General features: G+C 37.7%; 1 protein-coding gene across 1 annotated transcript in view; it reads right to left on the minus strand.

The window, feature by feature from the left end:
• The window catches only part of LOC124286804 (sodium- and chloride-dependent glycine transporter 2-like), a 144,031-nt gene that overhangs the window by 85,963 nt on the left and 38,705 nt on the right, over positions 1-19,363 (minus strand). The window contains exons 2-3 of the mRNA XM_046723242.1: positions 10,960-11,092; positions 10,529-10,663 (exon numbers count right to left, since the gene is read on the minus strand). Coding sequence (XP_046579198.1) covers positions 10,529-10,663; positions 10,960-11,092 — 268 coding nt within the window. The remainder of the gene's footprint in view (positions 1-10,528; positions 10,664-10,959; positions 11,093-19,363) is intronic.

Below are 19,363 nucleotides of genomic sequence, written 5' to 3' on the forward strand. Positions count from 1 at the left end.
ATTTTCTCCCTCTCAGTCATAATGGACGGGGTGGTTCACTATTCGCTGCATGAGATTGCTGTGCACACCCACCACTTCTGGCCTGATTTCCTTGATGTATGTTCAACTTTCTTTCTTTCTGATTTTTCCATGTCTACTTTTAAATACATGACACGTTTAAAATTTAAAGAAACCACTTCTTTTCTTCTTTGCAACGACGTTTTAGGGACCACTTCTTGAATATTGCATAATAGTATAGCCATAACCACCTGGAATACTGACAGCCTTAGAACAGAAATCCAAATCCTAAATCCCTATTTAATGTGACTGAGAAATAAACAAAACAATCGAAAAACCAAGGTAGCCAAGCAAGGAGATCCCGTTTCGAAGTCAGAACCAGACCCCTTCACCCGTCCTCGACAGATTCACTTTCCAATTCCCGCCAATAATCAGATCATGAGATTTTTGTGACAAGACAATTAGAAAAATCTTACAATGCAAGTTTATGAACAAAAATATCCCCTTTGGTTTGGTGTAACCTTTGTATAAATTACTTGTTGATCCAATTCACATTTTATACAGGTTATTTCACCTCGTTAGATTTCCTGTTGGGTCACCATTTTGCTACCAAGTAGTTACCACCGACGTTGGCTGACTCACAGGGAGATAAATGTCGTTTTCTAGTCGCAACAACCTGTTACAGCTGGTGATCAGTCACCGATCTACATGCAGCTGGTTACATTTTATGTAGGGTTACATATTCACTCACCGCTTCTTAACTTTCATGTTCAGAAACTTATCTCCAACTTTACTCATAACTATCGTCTTTATAATGCTTTAGCTTCACTGTTTGACGTGAGGGCATTGCCTTCGATCGTTTCTGTGTTTGATTCAATATCAGCTGTAAATGGCGTTCTACGATGAAACCTCTTCAGTTCTCGACGCAATTGTTTGCACGCCAGGGGGAAGATGCTCAGTACTCACAAAGTAATTTAGTAATAATAGGTGCACGGAACATGGATTCACCCAAATATCATTAGGTGGCCAGTACCATACACACAAACAGCAAATGCACCAGTACAGCACGGTGTTTTTCACTTTGAGGCTCGTAATATGTAGGACACCATACGTGTAGTGTAGATAAACACTTGTAACCTCATTTTCCCATTGTCTGAATATGTGTACACTCAAGATTGCATAATATCTGTGAGTCATTGGCCTCATTTGATTTCAGCCATTGATTCCTTTCTTACAAATGCTGGGATTGCACAATTACCAATGAAGATAACATTTAGTTGTGTTAAATGAAATGTTTTATACAATTGTTCCTTTTATGTATTCATTATATCATATAAGGTGCACATTGTGGACCGTGTACCATGCTGGAAGGTCAATTCAAATATACCTCAAACCTCAAAAGATGAATTTGAACGCGGCATCATTAAAAGGTTAATACATGTTCCAGCACATACTCCAAATTTCAGTAGGGGAACACGTAAAAACTACGTATCTGCTCTTGCTCATAACCATCCACAGAGCATCTGGTTGGAACAAAAGCAACGAATTGCAACATATCTTCCACGAGATCAGAAGTACATATGTACATATAAATCCACAAAACAATGAGTGTCAACACGAATAACCCATAACGTGAAAGACTACAATGTAAAGTTTCATATTGTTACAAACTCCTTTAATACCGAATTTCTAATAAATGGAGATTACATGGTATATTGTACACACCACATATTAGCGTGAGTGAGTGAGTTTTGTTTTACGCCGCACTCAGCAACATTCTAGCTATATGGCGGCGGTATGTAAATAATCGAGTCTAGACCAGACAATAAAGTGATCGACAGCATGAGCATCGATCTGCACAAGTGGACCGATGAAATGTGTCAACCAAGTCAGCGGGCCTGACCACCATATCCCGTTAGTTCCACATATTAGCAATTTGGATGCCAGCTGGCAAATTGGCAACCTGTTTGCACAAGGAGAGGTCGATTCTAAGCGGTTCACCTTTGAGAAGGATGGAATATATTCACCTTGGAACAATTACTTTCATTGAACGTAATTGACCAAATTAAAGACTCGAACCATTTTAAATTGAGATTTAAATAGTCATAATCTATTATAGGGATCATGCGATCACAATGATAAAGGAAATGTCGTCGAGGACCTGCTTGATAAATATAGGTGTTACTTCCATCATTAAGAAGGCATAAACTATGTCCATCCAGCTACAGGTACATACACTGCTTTGGACTTCTACACCCTACACTCTTATAGGTATTTTCCGTTCATGACTATTTGTGCGGCAGTGATCACTCTCCTACATACTCAAAGCAACCTCTCCGTTTGCAGATAGTTATTTTTCCTCATGTCAATTTCCATGTTCGGCTGGCCTCCGCATTATCTGATATATATCATCAAGAAATGGGGGTTCCACAAGGCAGTGACACTGTTTAGCATAAAAATCAACAGCCTTGCAGAAGTTTTGAATGAAAATATTTGGTGCTGATTTCAATGTATCATATGATGCAAATACGAATACCGAATTAGGACAATTACAATTGTGTCTAAAAAAATATAAATTGTCCTTAGAAAACGGTTTAAAGTGTTAACAAATCAAACACCGCTGTATCCATCTTTGCAACAAATGTAAACTGCATAAAGATCAGCATTGACAATACACCAATTAAGAAGCCAAGTTTTTAGGAATTACTTTTGATCAAAAATATTTTTATACTTGATATTAAAACTCAAGTTTTTAGGAATTAACATTACTACATTTTTGAAACAGTTTATTTGTCAAATGTTAAATTGGGTAGGGATAAAGAAACCCTGCATATCTACAGAAGTTTGATGAGGTCAAATCTTGATTATGGTTGTTGCATTTACGGCTAAGCTCGTAATCATATCTTGACGCCATTCACGGTCTGGGTCATCTGTTGTGTCTTGGGTCATTTTGACCTCACCCATTGATAGTTTGGATGTTCAAACAAATAAACTGTTTTAATTTCAGACGAATTAAATAGGCATTACAATATATAACTAAACTTGGCTACAATACTGCTAATCCAGCATTTAACGATTATTGGCCAAAATCTACGCCATCAAGCCATATATAGAAGGTCGCACCTATTCTGGTCTTTCCCGCCGTTATGAAGTTGTATTGCAGCGGTAGGGCATTGGACATTGTTATTATACACATTCATGTCTGTTAAAGGGTGAAGATGCACCTTTCTGTATCCCTTGCAATACTCAAATAACAATCAAGTTCATTTTTGCTGGAATGTGTTAATTGTGCGCTTATCAGAACCGCGTTTTCATGATGGTTTTTAACCATTTAGTTTTGCATATTTAAAAAAATCAAACTATATGACAAAACAAAGAATTTTATCTCAATAGTCAGGTTTTACCATTGAAGGTAATATTTGAGTGAGATTTTGGTTATTTTCAAAATCATTCTTAATATTATGCTAAATATATTATAATACCAAAAGATATTTCTCGCAAATAGCGGCAATATTGGTGATGCGGCGTAAACCAATTTCAACTCCATCAGTCAGTAACTCACTCACTAGTGTCATTACACGACACAGAAACTAATAAGTAAATGTCATTGCTACTATCTTCACTGACCCGTGAAGGTCTGGGTTAGAATGTATCTTCAGTAACCCATACTTGTCGTCAGAGGCGACAAACGAGATAGGGTGGTCAGGCTCGCTGGCTTGTTTGACACATGCCATCGGTTCCCAATTGCGCAGATCGATGTACATGCTGTTGATCATTTGATGGTCTTGTCCAGACTCGATTATTTATAGACTGCCGCCATATAGCTCGAATATTGCTGAGTGCGGCGTAAAACTAAACTCATTCACTATCTTCACTTGCATAAATAATTGTTGTTATTGTGTACCATCACCATTAGGTCGAGAAAAGCAAATGTACAAAATAAAATAAATTTGCAATGACAGTGGTTAGGAGGTGAGTATATTCACTAATTACTTCATTAAGCCGAATGGGAATCGATGATGATGAAGTGACGTCATAATGTAGTTTTACTTCTGTTACAAAGCTGCTGGTATCAATATCTAAACGATCTGAAGGTATATAATTGCTCACAGTGGCGTAAATCAATATCCAGTGACTCACTTTGTTAAATACTAGCTTAGAAATACTTAAAATACAGTGAACGAACATGGTATATAAGTCTATGCTTCTCTAATAACAGATCCTTGGGCATCCTCTGTTTTTCGTATGCGTCATGTGGGTTGCCCGTCGAGTATAATCATTGCAAGATAAGAGGTTCTGGTTGATTGTGAATCTTCTGAAGATACCGTTCTTTGTCTTCAGGCAGGAGTGGACCCCAGTCAGTGGACGGAGAGCTTGCGAGACGGAGACGCTGTAAATGCATAAAACCCATTTTCAGGAAATGGTGTATTGATCCAATTATAGATTAGGTAGGGTTTCTAACTCCACACCTTTTTAAGAATATTTATATATTTTTAAGCGCAGTATATTTATACATTACAAACTGGAAGCTAAAACTGCTTATATTCGCACTTGTTGGGATGTTATAAATCCTATTGGGAAACCAGAAGCATTAACCACAGTACCTCGTTTAGTGGCCAAGCTTTAGCTGTTGACCCTTTATGCTGTGCGTCTTTTAGAAGTGTTCGTTTACATGCTCTCAAACTAGATCTAAACATATATTATGTGATCAATTTGTAATTGATCTGGCCTTCTTGGACATGATATTTCAGTCTAGATATATTTGCTATTACGATAAATTTATCCCTTCAAGTCAAGACAGAGCTGAAATATTTCCTACGAGACATTAAATTTTAACTCACTAACTCTACAGGAATAGAAATCAAAACGATTTCCATAATCGTAAGAAATATCTGTGAAATTGTGAAATGCAGAGTCCATTGTACATTGTAGGCATATCTTTATGAATCACTGGCAGATGTGAAAACTTATGTTCATTAAAAAGTAGGCGTATCCTACCCTACCTTTAGCACCATCGAAAAAGAGAAGTGTTCACATGAACAAAAAGAGGAACATGTCCAAATGGCGAATTGCACTTCAGTGTTGTCACAGATCACCCTGAACACTTAAAAGAACCCACTCATCCGATGGAAGACACACGAAGACGTTCAGACATCTAGTTGCTGATATAGTAACGTACAGTATCATTGGACAAAAAACTTTGACTGTGTCCCTGTTCACCCCGCTGAGAATGGGTACCTTATGAAGATGAGTTGGTTAAAACAATGCCAGAAAAAAGACATCCGTTGATCAAGGGAACATTCCAGTGGACTTGAGCATGTACTAGTTGCATGGATATGTGCGCTGTATAAATGTCCTATAATAATGACATGTTAAAAGTGGAAGTGTTCCTCCTCATTTTGAATGTTTTATTACTACTTTGACTGTTTCAGTCCTGCAGATACAATATTAATGACTAAATACGACGTATTGCAATATACATGATATATGTACACCACGTTTCGTTGCACATGTAAACCTACCTCTAGAAATGTTCCCTTCTGCTTGATGAGCTGGTGTGCGAACATGACAGGTACTGGCAATGCCAACACAACTGCCATTATGATTCCAATCACCTTTGCATATTCAGGGTAGATGTACTCGCCATAGCTTGGAGGATCGTAGAGAAACAGGGAAAGAATCAGGGACGCCTGTGACGGATAAGCAGAAACTGTATGAAGCTGTTAGAACATCAAGGCAGTTATATCATGGAAAATCAGCTTCATATAAACAGAAAGCAAGAGCCCGCTGCATGGATAATGTCAAATGGCAATTTGGAAGTAACCTGGTTGGTCTTAACGCCAGTATGAACAGTTTGGAAGTCTCATGGTGAACATATATTTCGAAACGAAAGCCGGAACAAATACGTGAATATGACAAATGTCGATTTGGAGAAACCACAACTTCGAATATGGTGCTAACGATCCCGAGATCACACGATTCTGGTCATCCCTAGCGGCACAACTCTGAACAAGGAATCGTGATACAAGACAAATCTTATGGATAACAACTTCTTGATTTATCTTACACAACGTTTCTGGGCTAGTTCTTGCCCCTTCGTCAGGTGGACGAGGGGCAAGAACTAGACCAGAAACGCTGTGTAAAATAAATCAAGAAGTTACGTATGTTATATTTGGGATTACACTTTCTTAGTAAAGTACAGACTCTAGTACCTTTTTTGGGCTGAGTCCCATTCGGGATTCGAACCCACACCCAAATCAAGAAGTTGTTATCCATAAGATTTGTCTTGTATTACTACACCAACTTCTAAATGCCTTTGAAGAATTTCAAGGAATCGTGAGTCCCACATGAGTAGGGCACCTGTGCTGTCACACCAGTGATGCGGGTACTTGTTGATGTGTATGTAATGTCTGTTGTACACAGCCTGAAATACACCCTTATAACAGAAAGTATCTTCCTTCCCTGAGCTTACACTGATGCCTATTGCATTATGTTCACAAATAACGAATCACCTAAGTACTCACATCAGCAGGTACTAAGATAAGTTATGACTCAATAATCACAAATGTATCTCAGTATCGGATGCATGACCCTTTTTGAGCAGGAACTTTGATAGTCAGCATTGCTTAAATGAGGCATTATTTTAACGTGGTCTGTTTAAAGCTGAACTTACGAAGAGGATGACAGGGGTGAAATAGGAAGACAAAACGTTCAGCAACCACGGGGGACGTCTTCCAATCATCATTTCAACATCGTCGCTAAATCTTTCAGAACCTATGGAAAGTTAATTACATAATATAGCGACATTTAATGTCGACATCATAGGAAAATATACAACTTTTCAAGTAATTTGTTTGATGATGACAAAGAAGATATGTTCCTTCTAATATTGTCCTTCCATGTGAAATGTCCTGCCGACGTAGCAATCAAGAAAGCCTGTGGCGTTTACAGAAGAAATGCCACGGACATGGCAATGCAGCCTCTCTGTATGTAGCAGTGAAAGCGTGTCCCACAAATGTTCGATTTTGGGTAACAGAAGGCTTTTCTGTAGCCAAAGCTCGTTGCATGTCCAATGAACTCATTTGGTATTTTTAATTACCATAGATCCAATTAATGGCGACACACTCTAGACAAGAAATGAGCAGTATGTTGAACGAGCACGAATACCAGTCTAATAGCTGAAACAGGTACACACCACCCTGAAAAATGAAAAAAAAAAAGGATGCAAGCATTATTTTATTCAGAAATACAAATCTTTAAGAAAAACAACGGTTCACCACTAAACCTATCTATCTATGTGCAGAAGTCTGCACTGGGAAAACAGCACAACCACCAATTTCAGTCAAAGTCAATTGGCCATGGAAACGCAAAAAACATATTCAGAAATCCAAACCTACCAAAAGTCACCAGTTCACAACCAGACCTATCTTTGTGCCATGTTTGGTGAAGAAATGATAAACGGTTTGAAAGTTCTGCTTCGGAAAAAAACAACACCAACTTCAGTCGAAGTCAAACTTGTTGCCATGGAAACGCAAACAATATTATATTCAGAAATTCAAAACTACCAAAAGTCACAACCAGACCTATCTATGTTCGAAGTTTGGTGAAGAAATATTGAACGGTTATTATGTTCTGTTCTGCTAAAGACGAATTTCTGCAATTTTAATAACACCAAACGCGTTGCGGGAGATAACAAAGGATTAATGATACTGTCTACCCTCCACATAGGAGTTTTGAAATAGTAAACTCTTTCATCAAATTTGTCTGTTCTTCCCAACGTCACAGTTCGTCATTTGACATACATTTTATGGATATACCTCGATGCTATCATGTCTACAGCAACGGGTTCAATTCCTTCTAATTGAGATGTACGGAATAAATATACAACGCATGTTGCTGTTCAAAGCCTCACTTCAGTTGCATAGGGATGGAAATTCCAAAGTTGAACAGGCACACTCCAGCAGTGACATACACCCTTCGATGTTGCAGGTACTTTGGGTACGTTTCTATTATGGCAGATATGATCGTTTCCAAGATACCAAACTGTAATAAAATAGATATTTATAAGCTGTCCATATTTACAATGAATATGGTGTGTTGTGTAAATAAGAAAGTCGCAGTTAACATTTCTTTTGTTTGGCCTCCATACATTATACAGTACATGGCAACGTGATTTCATTCTTGATTAGAATGGTAGTGGCTTGCTCATGGATGACTAAACGGTACCGGTACTATCATACACACACATTTAGTATTATTATAACTAGCGATAGACAACATAACGTGCCAAATAAACTGAAAGAAATATAGTTATATAAGATATACTTTTGGGATGAGAAAAGACCAGGTGAAATCAAATGCCTCAATGGATTTTTTTATTTTGGAAATATTCACCAAACCAAACGTTTGCATGAACATGTTTCAAGTTTGATCAGCTACTGGTCTAAGCTACGGACATTTATTCCAAAATGTATATTTACCGCAGAATCTATTCCCATTGTTAGCAGCATGATGAAGAACAGCACTGCCCACAACTGAGAGACTGGTAGCTGGGCAATTGCTTCGGTCAGGATGATGAACGCTAGCCAAGAACCTGGTACACACAATTACTGATTTAGTAGAGATAGTATTATACATAGTCATATGCATTCAGAGGATATGAGAGTTGTTTCCATCCATATAACGTTCATATGACGTTACCTGATGACCACAAACAATTGTTGTTTGGCAATGATGTTAGGACGCAGTACCGGAAAATGATTAAGCTCGTACGTAAATCAAAACGACAATACAAGAGAATATAATCAAAGTGAAGTATATACAGACAAAAAGGTACTTTCTTTGGTGCATTTTATGGCGCCAATTTTCCAACTTAGTTGTGCGTAACTTCATGTAAAATCAGTACTTTCTGAGAATAATTGGCCCCATTTCCAAACACTATGTCAGTAACAAAAGGCATATGCAGCAAGGGCTATAACTCTGTCAAAGATTGTTGTAAGACAGCAATTGTCTTGGCTTTTTTAGATTATGACCAGCAACGTCATTCTGTATTGAGTTGTCTGACTGACTAAAATATCCCCTTTTTTAGTTGAAAAATGTATGGGCCATAGCCCTTTTCAGACCAGTTATCAGTCATTTAGACTGTGACCAAGTTCAAGTATGTTGTCATAGCTCTTTAACACGGACGGCCCCAATTAAACAGGAGGAACCAGTTAATCTAAGTCATTTAACCACTTTCGAATCCACAGAATTGTTTACCCGATGTCACAACTTCTGATATAGGTATATGAGCCTGATGTGCCATGAAGCCAAGTGTAGAAAAGACCACCAAGGCCACAGAATATACTGGTGGACAATTTTTCACCAATCACAGTGAACAAGTAACATAACACGTCTCTGAAAAGCCTACAATTTTATAACTTTATAACTTGAGTGAGTTGTGATCCATTTATTCGGAACAACGTGACGAAACAATAAAATCTGCATAGTAATTGCCTACTGATGAAGGACAGGTAAAATAACTAGATTAAACACAGATTGAAAATCACAGATTCTATACTTTAACAACGATACAATATCAAAATAGGCTATTGATCTCACATATGTGAGATGTGCAAGAATGAGAGTTGTTAGTTTCGTGATTATAATGAGAACGTGTCTATACATCTTGCAAATGGTACATTGAGAACTAGAGTTAAAATTCATCGTCACATCAGCAATATGTCAGCCATATCGTGACGAGAAAACCTTATACATCAATAGCAAATGTATGACATATATTTAAACGGTATAGAATTCTGTCGTCAAAAGGCAGTATCACACCTATTATATCACATTGTATTTAAAACTCGTTTGGGAGCATATAAAATAGTAAACAGTTAGTTTTTGAACACAATATATAAATGGGGCTACAGATTGCTAACAAATGAAGGCAGCTCACCATACTAGGGACCAAATATATATCTATATTTATTCAACAATTCTCTTTCTAAAATGCAATGATTAAATGTGAATTCATGTCAGAAACAGACTTTCATGTTTTGACATTGGAATACGTATCCCTTGTGATGGAAAACTCACTACAGGCAAGCTGGACATGCTTCATCGTGATTCTTTCATACATTTAGAACTAAATGCTCATTCTGGTTTAATATGGATCATGCTCATGCTCTTTTCTTTCATCATAGATACATCTTATGCACTTCTTCAATGTCTCCTGAAATGTTCACCTGAAACAGTTATTGTGGAAGTTGTTGTAGCTGCTCATGGTGACGAGGCCTCCAAATGATGTACTCATGGAAAAAAATCCTTGCAGCAAAGCCTCCAACCAAACCTTTTAGTGAAATAAGACAATACTTTCATGTTTTGTTGTTGCCTGAGAAGATGATATTATGTGTGTTACATAGGAGGTAATAGGTTATCCTTGTTCTGAAACATGATTTACATGCAGGCGACAAGGCCGTTTGTTGGTTGCTTCTGAAGATGACCATTCCCCGATTGTTATCACATTAATAATACTTGAGCATCTTACTTGTACATTGCCGAGCCGAGAGAAGTCTGGACGAAGGAAATACAGGATACCCTCCCCAGCACCCGGCATCATGCACGACCTGACCAGCAAAGCCGTCAGGAGAACGTAGGGAAGAAGGGCAGTCACGTACACAACCTGGTTTATAGAAATGACAGCAGCATCACTGCCTGTGAATGTTCAAATCCGAACAGGTACATTGCACGTGATGACAAAAAGCAGTAGTCACAGAACTCATCACATAGTCATCACGGGGTTATCTTGTTCAATGAACATCGTTCGACCAGCCACACAGAACATCAATTCGTTTACAATTGAAAAACTATTCAGAAAAGCAAAGGTGTTTAATGTCTCTTCTTGTGAACATCTCATGTCTTATTCGTAAAGGTGTAACAGGAGTGTTAGGTCTTAGGCGTATGATATTGGTATCCCACCTTTCCAACAGACTTCACACCTTTAACCATACACAGAAATGCAAGAACCCACGAGACAAGGATGCAGAGGACCAGATGATTCTGAACTGTTCCGAAATTGTCGATACCGCTCGACACTCGCAGTGTGTTGTACCTGTCGAATCAATTATGTACTTTATCAAGATAGATCAAACTACATTCGATGCATCGCTAAAGCTCTGGGTCAAATGCCACCTAGGACAATTGCCACCAAGGACAACTGCCACCCGGACAATTGCCACCCAAAACATAAAAACATAATTCAGTTTCTTTTCCAACTTTTATTGAGTTTGACATGGTAATCCATAACAAATGGTAACATATTCTGTGTCTTTTATGTAAAGCATCCTTTGCTAATGTTACTTTTGATGGGAATAGTATTTTTATGACTTATGGCACACTACTTGATTTCTTATACAAGCTCTTACATGGTATTATCTATACAAAAAGGAACTTTTTATGATGAAATTTGTTGGCAATTTAGTTTGCTGTTTCTTTAATTAGCTGAAAAAGAGTATTTGTCATGTTCATTGTGAATGCATAAAAACAGAAACATTCCGGAATAGACGTGAAGGTTGGATAAATATTCATATTGGGGACACAATTAAAATAACAAAATACCTTGTTTGGTTCGGAACATTATTGCATTGATGCATAAATTATCTTTTTTATATGTCCAGATTTGCTGAAGTTCGATCAAGAAGTTTGTCCATCAAAATGGTTATGATTACATTTTCTCAAATAAAATTACACAAAAAGTCTGGGTGGCAATTATCTAATAACAGTAAAAGTAACTAGGTGGCAATTCTCGTGGGTAGCAATTGTCATTGGTGGCGATTTTCGTACTGGATGACATTGTAATGGTTCAGCCGTAAATTGTTTTTTCACAGCTAATGATATGATTATCATTTCCATATGAGTTTATCATCTCGATTGTTTTTCTGTTATATGATTATATCTATGACATCTTTAAGTCCTAAGGTAGACTGGACATGGTATGCACATTTATGAACCCATGACGACCTGACGTCGTGTTTACCGTATTCATGTTCGTCAAAGTCTTTATTCCAAGAACTTAAATGTATTGCATTAAATTTCTTTTATCAGGAAAACTATCATTTCTCAAAGCAACCATTAAAACATTCTTCTTTTAAATTGTCAGTATTTCTTAAATAAGCTACAGACTACAAATTCTGTTTTGTGTATTTGTTGTTTAACGCCGCATTCAGCAGTATTTCAGCTATACGTAAATTATCGAATTTCTGGACCGGATTATCTAATGATTACACCATAAGCATGAATCTACACAGTAGAGATCCGACGATATATGTCAACCTTATCAACGCGCCTCACCACCGAATCCGTCCGTCGTCTCGGTTGATCTGTTCATAGTGAATTAATGCTGAGCTTCAGTGTGGAGCCTCAAATATTGTCTATGTGTTTGGCGTAAATAAAACGCCATGTTGCAAACAAAGAAAACAAGTTGAGTGTACAACCTTCAATCAAAACTATTTTACTTCTCATCAAAAGTTTTGACTCACTAGTGTAAATATAGCCACTTACTTCAGGCAACTGTTCTAAACTAAATTTTGCAAACTATGCCATACTGTTTAAAAGCACTGTTTACACATGAACTGATGTATTATAAAACAAATTCGTAACGTTGAAAATTTGGCGAATTTGTAACAAGACTTTACACCACAACGCCGCTGTGCACGATATTTGCACATGCTTTTGAGCAATTTGATGCATGATCCTCATGCAATTCAGGTGCGTAAAGTTTGCAGTTGGTTCCCCCAAGTTAGTGCAGAAATGAATCTTCGATGTAACCATATATATATAATTATATATATATATATACATACACACACACACACACACACACACACACACACACACACACATATAACATATAGTGAGTGCTGTAAGTGAGTCTAAACTTTTGAAGAGTAGTATATTAATACTCAGTGGGAGTCACTAAACAAAACTGCACCAAGATATTTGGATTATCCCAAATGGATAAAATAGAACTATTTGAACAAATGACATTGGGAATGCTGTTAGTTCAAGTGCTCACAGACTTATTGTTCCCTATGAAACGGTATAACGTCCACGTCTCTCAACGCATTTTTCCTGTTTGTATTTTTTATGTGTGGTTAAAGTGGTCCACAATCTCCGACACGTGAGGGGTTATGACACCATATCCCCAAGTCTGGTGATCTGCCTTCAGTTGCGTGAGATCTTTTACCAGCTTTTACAATGTAATGCTGAGAACTGACCAGTGTTCCTGTTCACATGTGTTGTCTTTAGTCGGTATCTGCGTTATTCTTTACCATTCCTTGTCGACAGGTTATATAATCTAACACTATTTATTGTTTATATGTATCTTGGTTTAGTCACGACATGGTTCAAATGTTACCGATCGACTTTGAATCTGACTCTCTGGTCACTCAATGTCGGTAGGCCTGTGATGGGAATGTGTATGAAGTGTGGGGTGTGCTTGTAATGGGGATGAGCAAGCCATTCATACATTATTCACTGATTTTTCATTAAACGGACTTCGTTTATGACGATTGTCCAAATTGGTTATCCTGTTGCACTGACTATCTATATTGTGACCATAACATACGACCTTTGTCTAGTATTACCAGTCAAATGGCACAGGTCTGACTCATATTCTTTCATTTAAACATTATTACATGTCACTAAAACCTCGGATCTTACTGCCAAAATTCCTCTGATGCCGTCAACGTCACATTGGGCTTCCGCCATACAGAGTTGAGCAGCCGAGGATCCTCCGTACTGTTAGTCAGGTAGGCGGCAGTGATTGATGAGCTGTTGCTAAGCTTAGTGACGCACAGAGGCGTGTTCCACCAGTTGTCGCATGTTGTCCATGGCAACACAGACAAAAATGATTTGTACAAGTAGTAAACAGACCAGGCAATAATGAGGTTGTAAGGCAGGGATGATATGAAACAGGTTGCAACCTGAGTGATGCCAATACCTGAAAATAGAGTGTTATTCAGTCATGTAAGACTAGTGTTGTAATTTTATTACATTGGTACTGTTCAGATTCAGAAGAGGGTATATGTTGGGAGTTTCTAGAGCAGCCAGAATAATGTTAAATAAAACGTATGTTTCCGTGTGCAAACAGTCCTATACAAAATATGGATTCATTGATATTCCCTAACATGATACAGCTATACATCGGATACATTAGTGTCATAAATAATAATACATTTGAAACAGTGAAATGGAAGTCTGAAAACATTTGTTGATTGGATTGCCTGTGCAGAAAGGGTATATACTAACCTTTAAGCAAAGGACAAATGGACCAAGCATATAATGCACTCCTGCTCGAGAACTGGCCAATGGAAGCCTCAAGGAAGAAAAGTGGAACGGAACACGTGAGAATCCCAGCAAAGTAGGGAATAAGAAACGCACCTGGTAAATAGAACATTCTTTGTGAGTTTTAAAGACAAAATGAAATGTTGATTCAATAAAATGATACGTTTGTTAGACTTTCCAGTGCGTGGTGTGCTTGTGAAGTGTATTTCTGTACATATTCTAACCACTTTGCAAAAGGCCCTGATAGTTGATTGTTGTTTAACGTCTCACCCATAAATATTCCAGCTGTATGGCGGCAGTCTGTAAATATTTGAAGAATTTCACGATCAGGCTTGCAGTGCCACGTATTGCTTCTATAATATATGGTTCGTACACTTATAATTTAAAGATAAAAAAACAGGTTGCGAAACGAATTGTGAAAAACCCTCAAACTACTTCCTCCATTTGGAACACAGAAACTTTCTAAATAAATCCATCCGAATTCTCGAAAGAGAGGACGGAACAAAAGTAAAAAAACTAAAGTGAAATTAGGAAAGAATAAGAATATATTATATTAAATTATACAAAACAGAAGATTGTACACAGATTGACCTTGAACATTTATTTTCTGAAGATTTAGTGCCAAAAATCTTTTAGATGGATCTCCATAAATATTTGATTAATGCCCTAAATTATGCATATAAAACAGGATCCTTATCCGTATCTCAAAAACAAGGCCTGATAACTTGTATACCTAAAGAAAATAAATGCAAAATGTATTTGAAAAACTGGCGTCCCATCTCCTTTTTAAATACAACCTTTAAGTTAGCCGCAACTTCATTTGCTAATAGGTTAAAACCAATTCTGCCATTAATCAGTCATGAAGATCAGAAAGGATTTGTGAAAGGTAGATATAAAGGCGAAGTAACTAGGATTATTTAGGAAGTTTATCCAAAATGTTTTGAACTTTTTCAGCTTTGGACCAAGCATTCAACAATGAATAAAACTCTTTTCTGCAGATGTTGAGTCTAGTGTGTTAGTAAATGGGTTTGCAACCCCCTTTTTCAGTGTCACAAGTGGTTGTCGTCAGGGATATATCGCCCTAAATATTTATTCTTTGTGCCGAAATCTTAACAATAATGATTAGATATAATAGTAAGATAACAGGAATTTAAATAGGCAACATAAAATCTCTACTGGCACAATTTGCAGATGACACACCACTCGCTTTAGATGGATCTGAAAAAAGTCTCTACGCTACAATGAACACTTTATCTTTTTTTGCTAGATTTTCAGGGTTAAAAGTTAATGCTGAAAAAGCTAAATTGATTTGGATAGGGTCAAAGAAAAGGTCAAGATATAAACTATGTGAGGATTGGAATTTTCACTGCATACAGACACAATTAAAGCTAGTTTGCATAGAGTTTGATGTGGAATTAGAAAAAAATGGTTAGCCTAAATTACACAAATAAATTTGTTAAAATAGAAAATGAAATGAAACTATGGGCAAAGAGAACATTAACACTATTTGGTAGAAATCTAGTATTAAAATATTTGCTTCTACCCAAGCTTAATCATCTTTTCAGCAATATACCTACTCCGCCCAAACATATAATAGAACATTTTCAGAAAAAATGTTTTCAATTTATCTGGACGTTTAAACTAGACAAGATCAAGAGGGAGGTAATGGCACTACAGCCAGAATATGGTGGCATTAGTGTACCTGTTGTAGAAAAAGTAGTTGCGGCTCAGAAATTAGGATGGATTAAAATAGTATTTACTCGTAAATCCATGTTGGCCATCACATGTTTTAAAACTGCAATGAATACAAATGTCATGACTTTTAGCTGATAGTTCATATATCTACGAAAATATTGCTCCGTATATTCATAACACCTTTTGGAAAGATACTGCTGTTATGGAGCTTGTATCTGAACTGTATTCTGAACATTTCTGAATGATTTTATTAATGAACATGGTAAAATATATGAGTTTGATGAATTTGTTAAAACATATTGAATTAGAACCAATTTCGTGACTTATGAAGGAATCAAACAAGCTATGTTGAGTTATTTAAAAAATAAGAAGAAGAATCATTTAGTGAAAATTTCTCAAGGACCAATATTGCCATTCAACATCATAAAAAAATATGATAAATCCGGATGTAAGGTACTTTAAAAAATTCTGCATGAGTCTAATTTTACAAAACTTAAGACGTACAGAAAGTGGGAAAGTTACCTAGGGAAAACATGTACTGATTCAGAATGGATAAACTATAATATGATGGTACAAAGATATACTCCAAGAAGTGGATTAAGATGGTTTCAGTTGAAGGTTCTACACAACATCCTGAGTAAAAAACAGTTATTTATTTAAGATTGGTTATGTACCATCTTCAGCCTGTACCATATGTAACGAAACAAATGAAACAATTTCACTTATCTTATGTAAATGTTTATATTCTGTTGATACACTCTCTCAAAAAAGAAACGCAACCCCTGTTTTTTTTGGTAATGTTTATATAATAATAATAATAAGAGTTCTTGTATAGCGCACAAATCAAACTGCAAGGCAATTTCTCTAGGCGCTAAAAGATAGAGTGATCTGAAGAAAGGATTAAAGTTCATAAGCTTGTTTAAAAAGGAAAGTTTTCAGTTGGGACTGGAAAGATTCCACGGACGCGGCTTGTCGGATGTGAAGAGGCAGTGAGTTCCAGAAAAAGGGGAGCTGTGTAAGAGAACTGTCTATGTCCATATGACTTTAATCTGACCTTGGGGACAATCAACTGACCATTAGAACTTGATCTTAAAAGCCGTGGTGGGACATATTCACTGAGGAGATCTTTCAGATAGATTGGAGCTTTGTCATGGAGGCACTTGAAAGCGAGAGTGAGGATTTTATATTCTATTCTCTGTTTCGTGGGCAGCCAATGTAAGCGTATCAGCAATGGTGTAATGTGACTGCGCTTGTTGACTCGGCAAATCAATCGCGCCGCAGAGTTCTGAATCCTCTGGAGCTTGGACAATAGATCTTGGCGGATATTTACAAGAAGACTGCAGCAATAATCCAAACGTGAGAGAACAAGTGAACGAACTAGGTGGTGAGCTGCATCAAATGTCAGAATATCACGAATGGAAGCAATATTTCTGAGATGAAAATAGCATGACTTACAAACAGAGTTTACGTGTGTTTCCATGGATAAATATGAGTCTAGAAAAACACCAAGGTCTTTCACGGAATCACTGAAAGGAACTTTCTCATTACCCACTACCAACGAAGACACATCCACCTTAGCAGTGCTACTGGGTGATCCACACAGCAAAACCTCGGTCTTACTGTCATTTAATCTCAGCTTCCTTTGTATCATCCATGCTTTGGAGTCAAGGATACAGTCTTCGATTATAGACATATCGGCTGGAAGTGAGTCCGGTTTAGTGGAACGCAACAGCTGGGTGTCATCAGCATATGACTCGTACATCACAACATGATGCCGAATGATATTGCCGAGATTCTCCATATAGAGTGAAAAGAGCATGGGCCCAAGAACGGAACCTTGTGGCACTCCGTATGTAAGCTGATGCGTACACGATTTCACGTCTTGAATGACCACAGATTGTGTCCTATTATTGAGGTATGAGACAAACCATCCAAGAGCTGTGCCATGAATACCCAATTCTGTTTTCAGACACTCAGTTAGTTGAACATGGTCAATGGTATCAAAAGCCGCTGATAAATCAAGCAGCGTTAGAACTGTAACATAGCCCGCATCAGCTGCAGCAAGAAGTCTCTCCATCACATGCAGAAGTACGGTCTCTGTGGAATGATCGGAGCGATATGCAGACTGATGCACGTCATAGAGATCATTCAAGGTCAAGTGATCAACAAGGCGTACCTTGATTGCCTTCTCAAGCAATTTTGATATGAAGGATAAATTAGAGACAGGCCTATAGTTCGATAGTGTGTCAGCGTCTAAGCCAGGCTTTTTCAGGAGTGGCTTAACAACGGCGACCTTCAGACACTTGGGGACACATCCGGAAGATAAACTGCTGTTTATTATCCGTGTGATCACTGGAAGCAAAACATCAATGAACTCAAGAACAAATCGTGTTGGTGCTGGATCCAACATACAAAATGTTGGTCTTGCTGATGTTAAAAGCTTTAGGACCTCTGCTTCTGAAAATGGTGCAAAAGCACTGATGAAGTGTACTTGACCCAATGGCGTTGGTTCATGATGCGTTACAGGTATATCCAATGAATCAAGTTCATTTCGAATCTTGCAGATTTTGCCAACAAAAAAGCTATTGAAGTTATCCACAAGTTCCCCCAGATCAGACGTCTGTGGGAGAGCAGAATCCTTAGCCTTGCCAACTAAGCGGTTTAGGAGCTGATACATCTCTCTGCTGGATCTTACTGACTGTAGAGCTGATAGAGTGTATGCAGACTTTGCCCTCCGTACTGCCCTAGTTACACAGTTTCTAGCGGCAGTGAACATTTGACGATACACTTCTAAACCCGACTGTCTCCATCTCCGTTCTATGACACGACGCTCTCTTTTTAAAGAAGCGATCTCTTCTTTAAACCATGGTAACGACGAACGGTCGGGAATATTCTTCTCTTTAAAGGGTGCATGCCTATCAAGGAGATGGGATAGGGTGTCATTATACAATTCACATAAAGTTTCCGGATCATCAGTTTGGCTCGTGAAAAGTAGTGAGTTTAGTAAATCTGATCTAAAGTCCTCCTATCAATTTTCTTAATATTGCGAGATTTGACAGTTTTAACAGACTTTGGCGGTTTCACTAAAGATAGGATACAGGTGATAACGTGGTGATCAGACATCTGGGAGTCCAACACAGATACATCATCCAAGATATCCCGGTCCTGTCGAGTAACAACCCAGTCAAGGGTATGTCCTGATCTATGGGTAGAAGAAGCCACATTCTGCACAAGCTCATGAGATTCCAGGAGCTTAATCCACTTTTTCGTGACGGCATCCTGTGGATTATCCCAATGAATGTTGAAATCTCCCAGAACTAATATGTTTTTCTGTGTGAGATTT

Source organism: Haliotis rubra, unplaced genomic scaffold (assembly GCF_003918875.1).
Source record: "Haliotis rubra isolate DU_JTF1 unplaced genomic scaffold, ASM391887v1 Scf1102, whole genome shotgun sequence".
Taxonomy (NCBI): Eukaryota; Metazoa; Mollusca; class Gastropoda; order Lepetellida; family Haliotidae; genus Haliotis; species Haliotis rubra.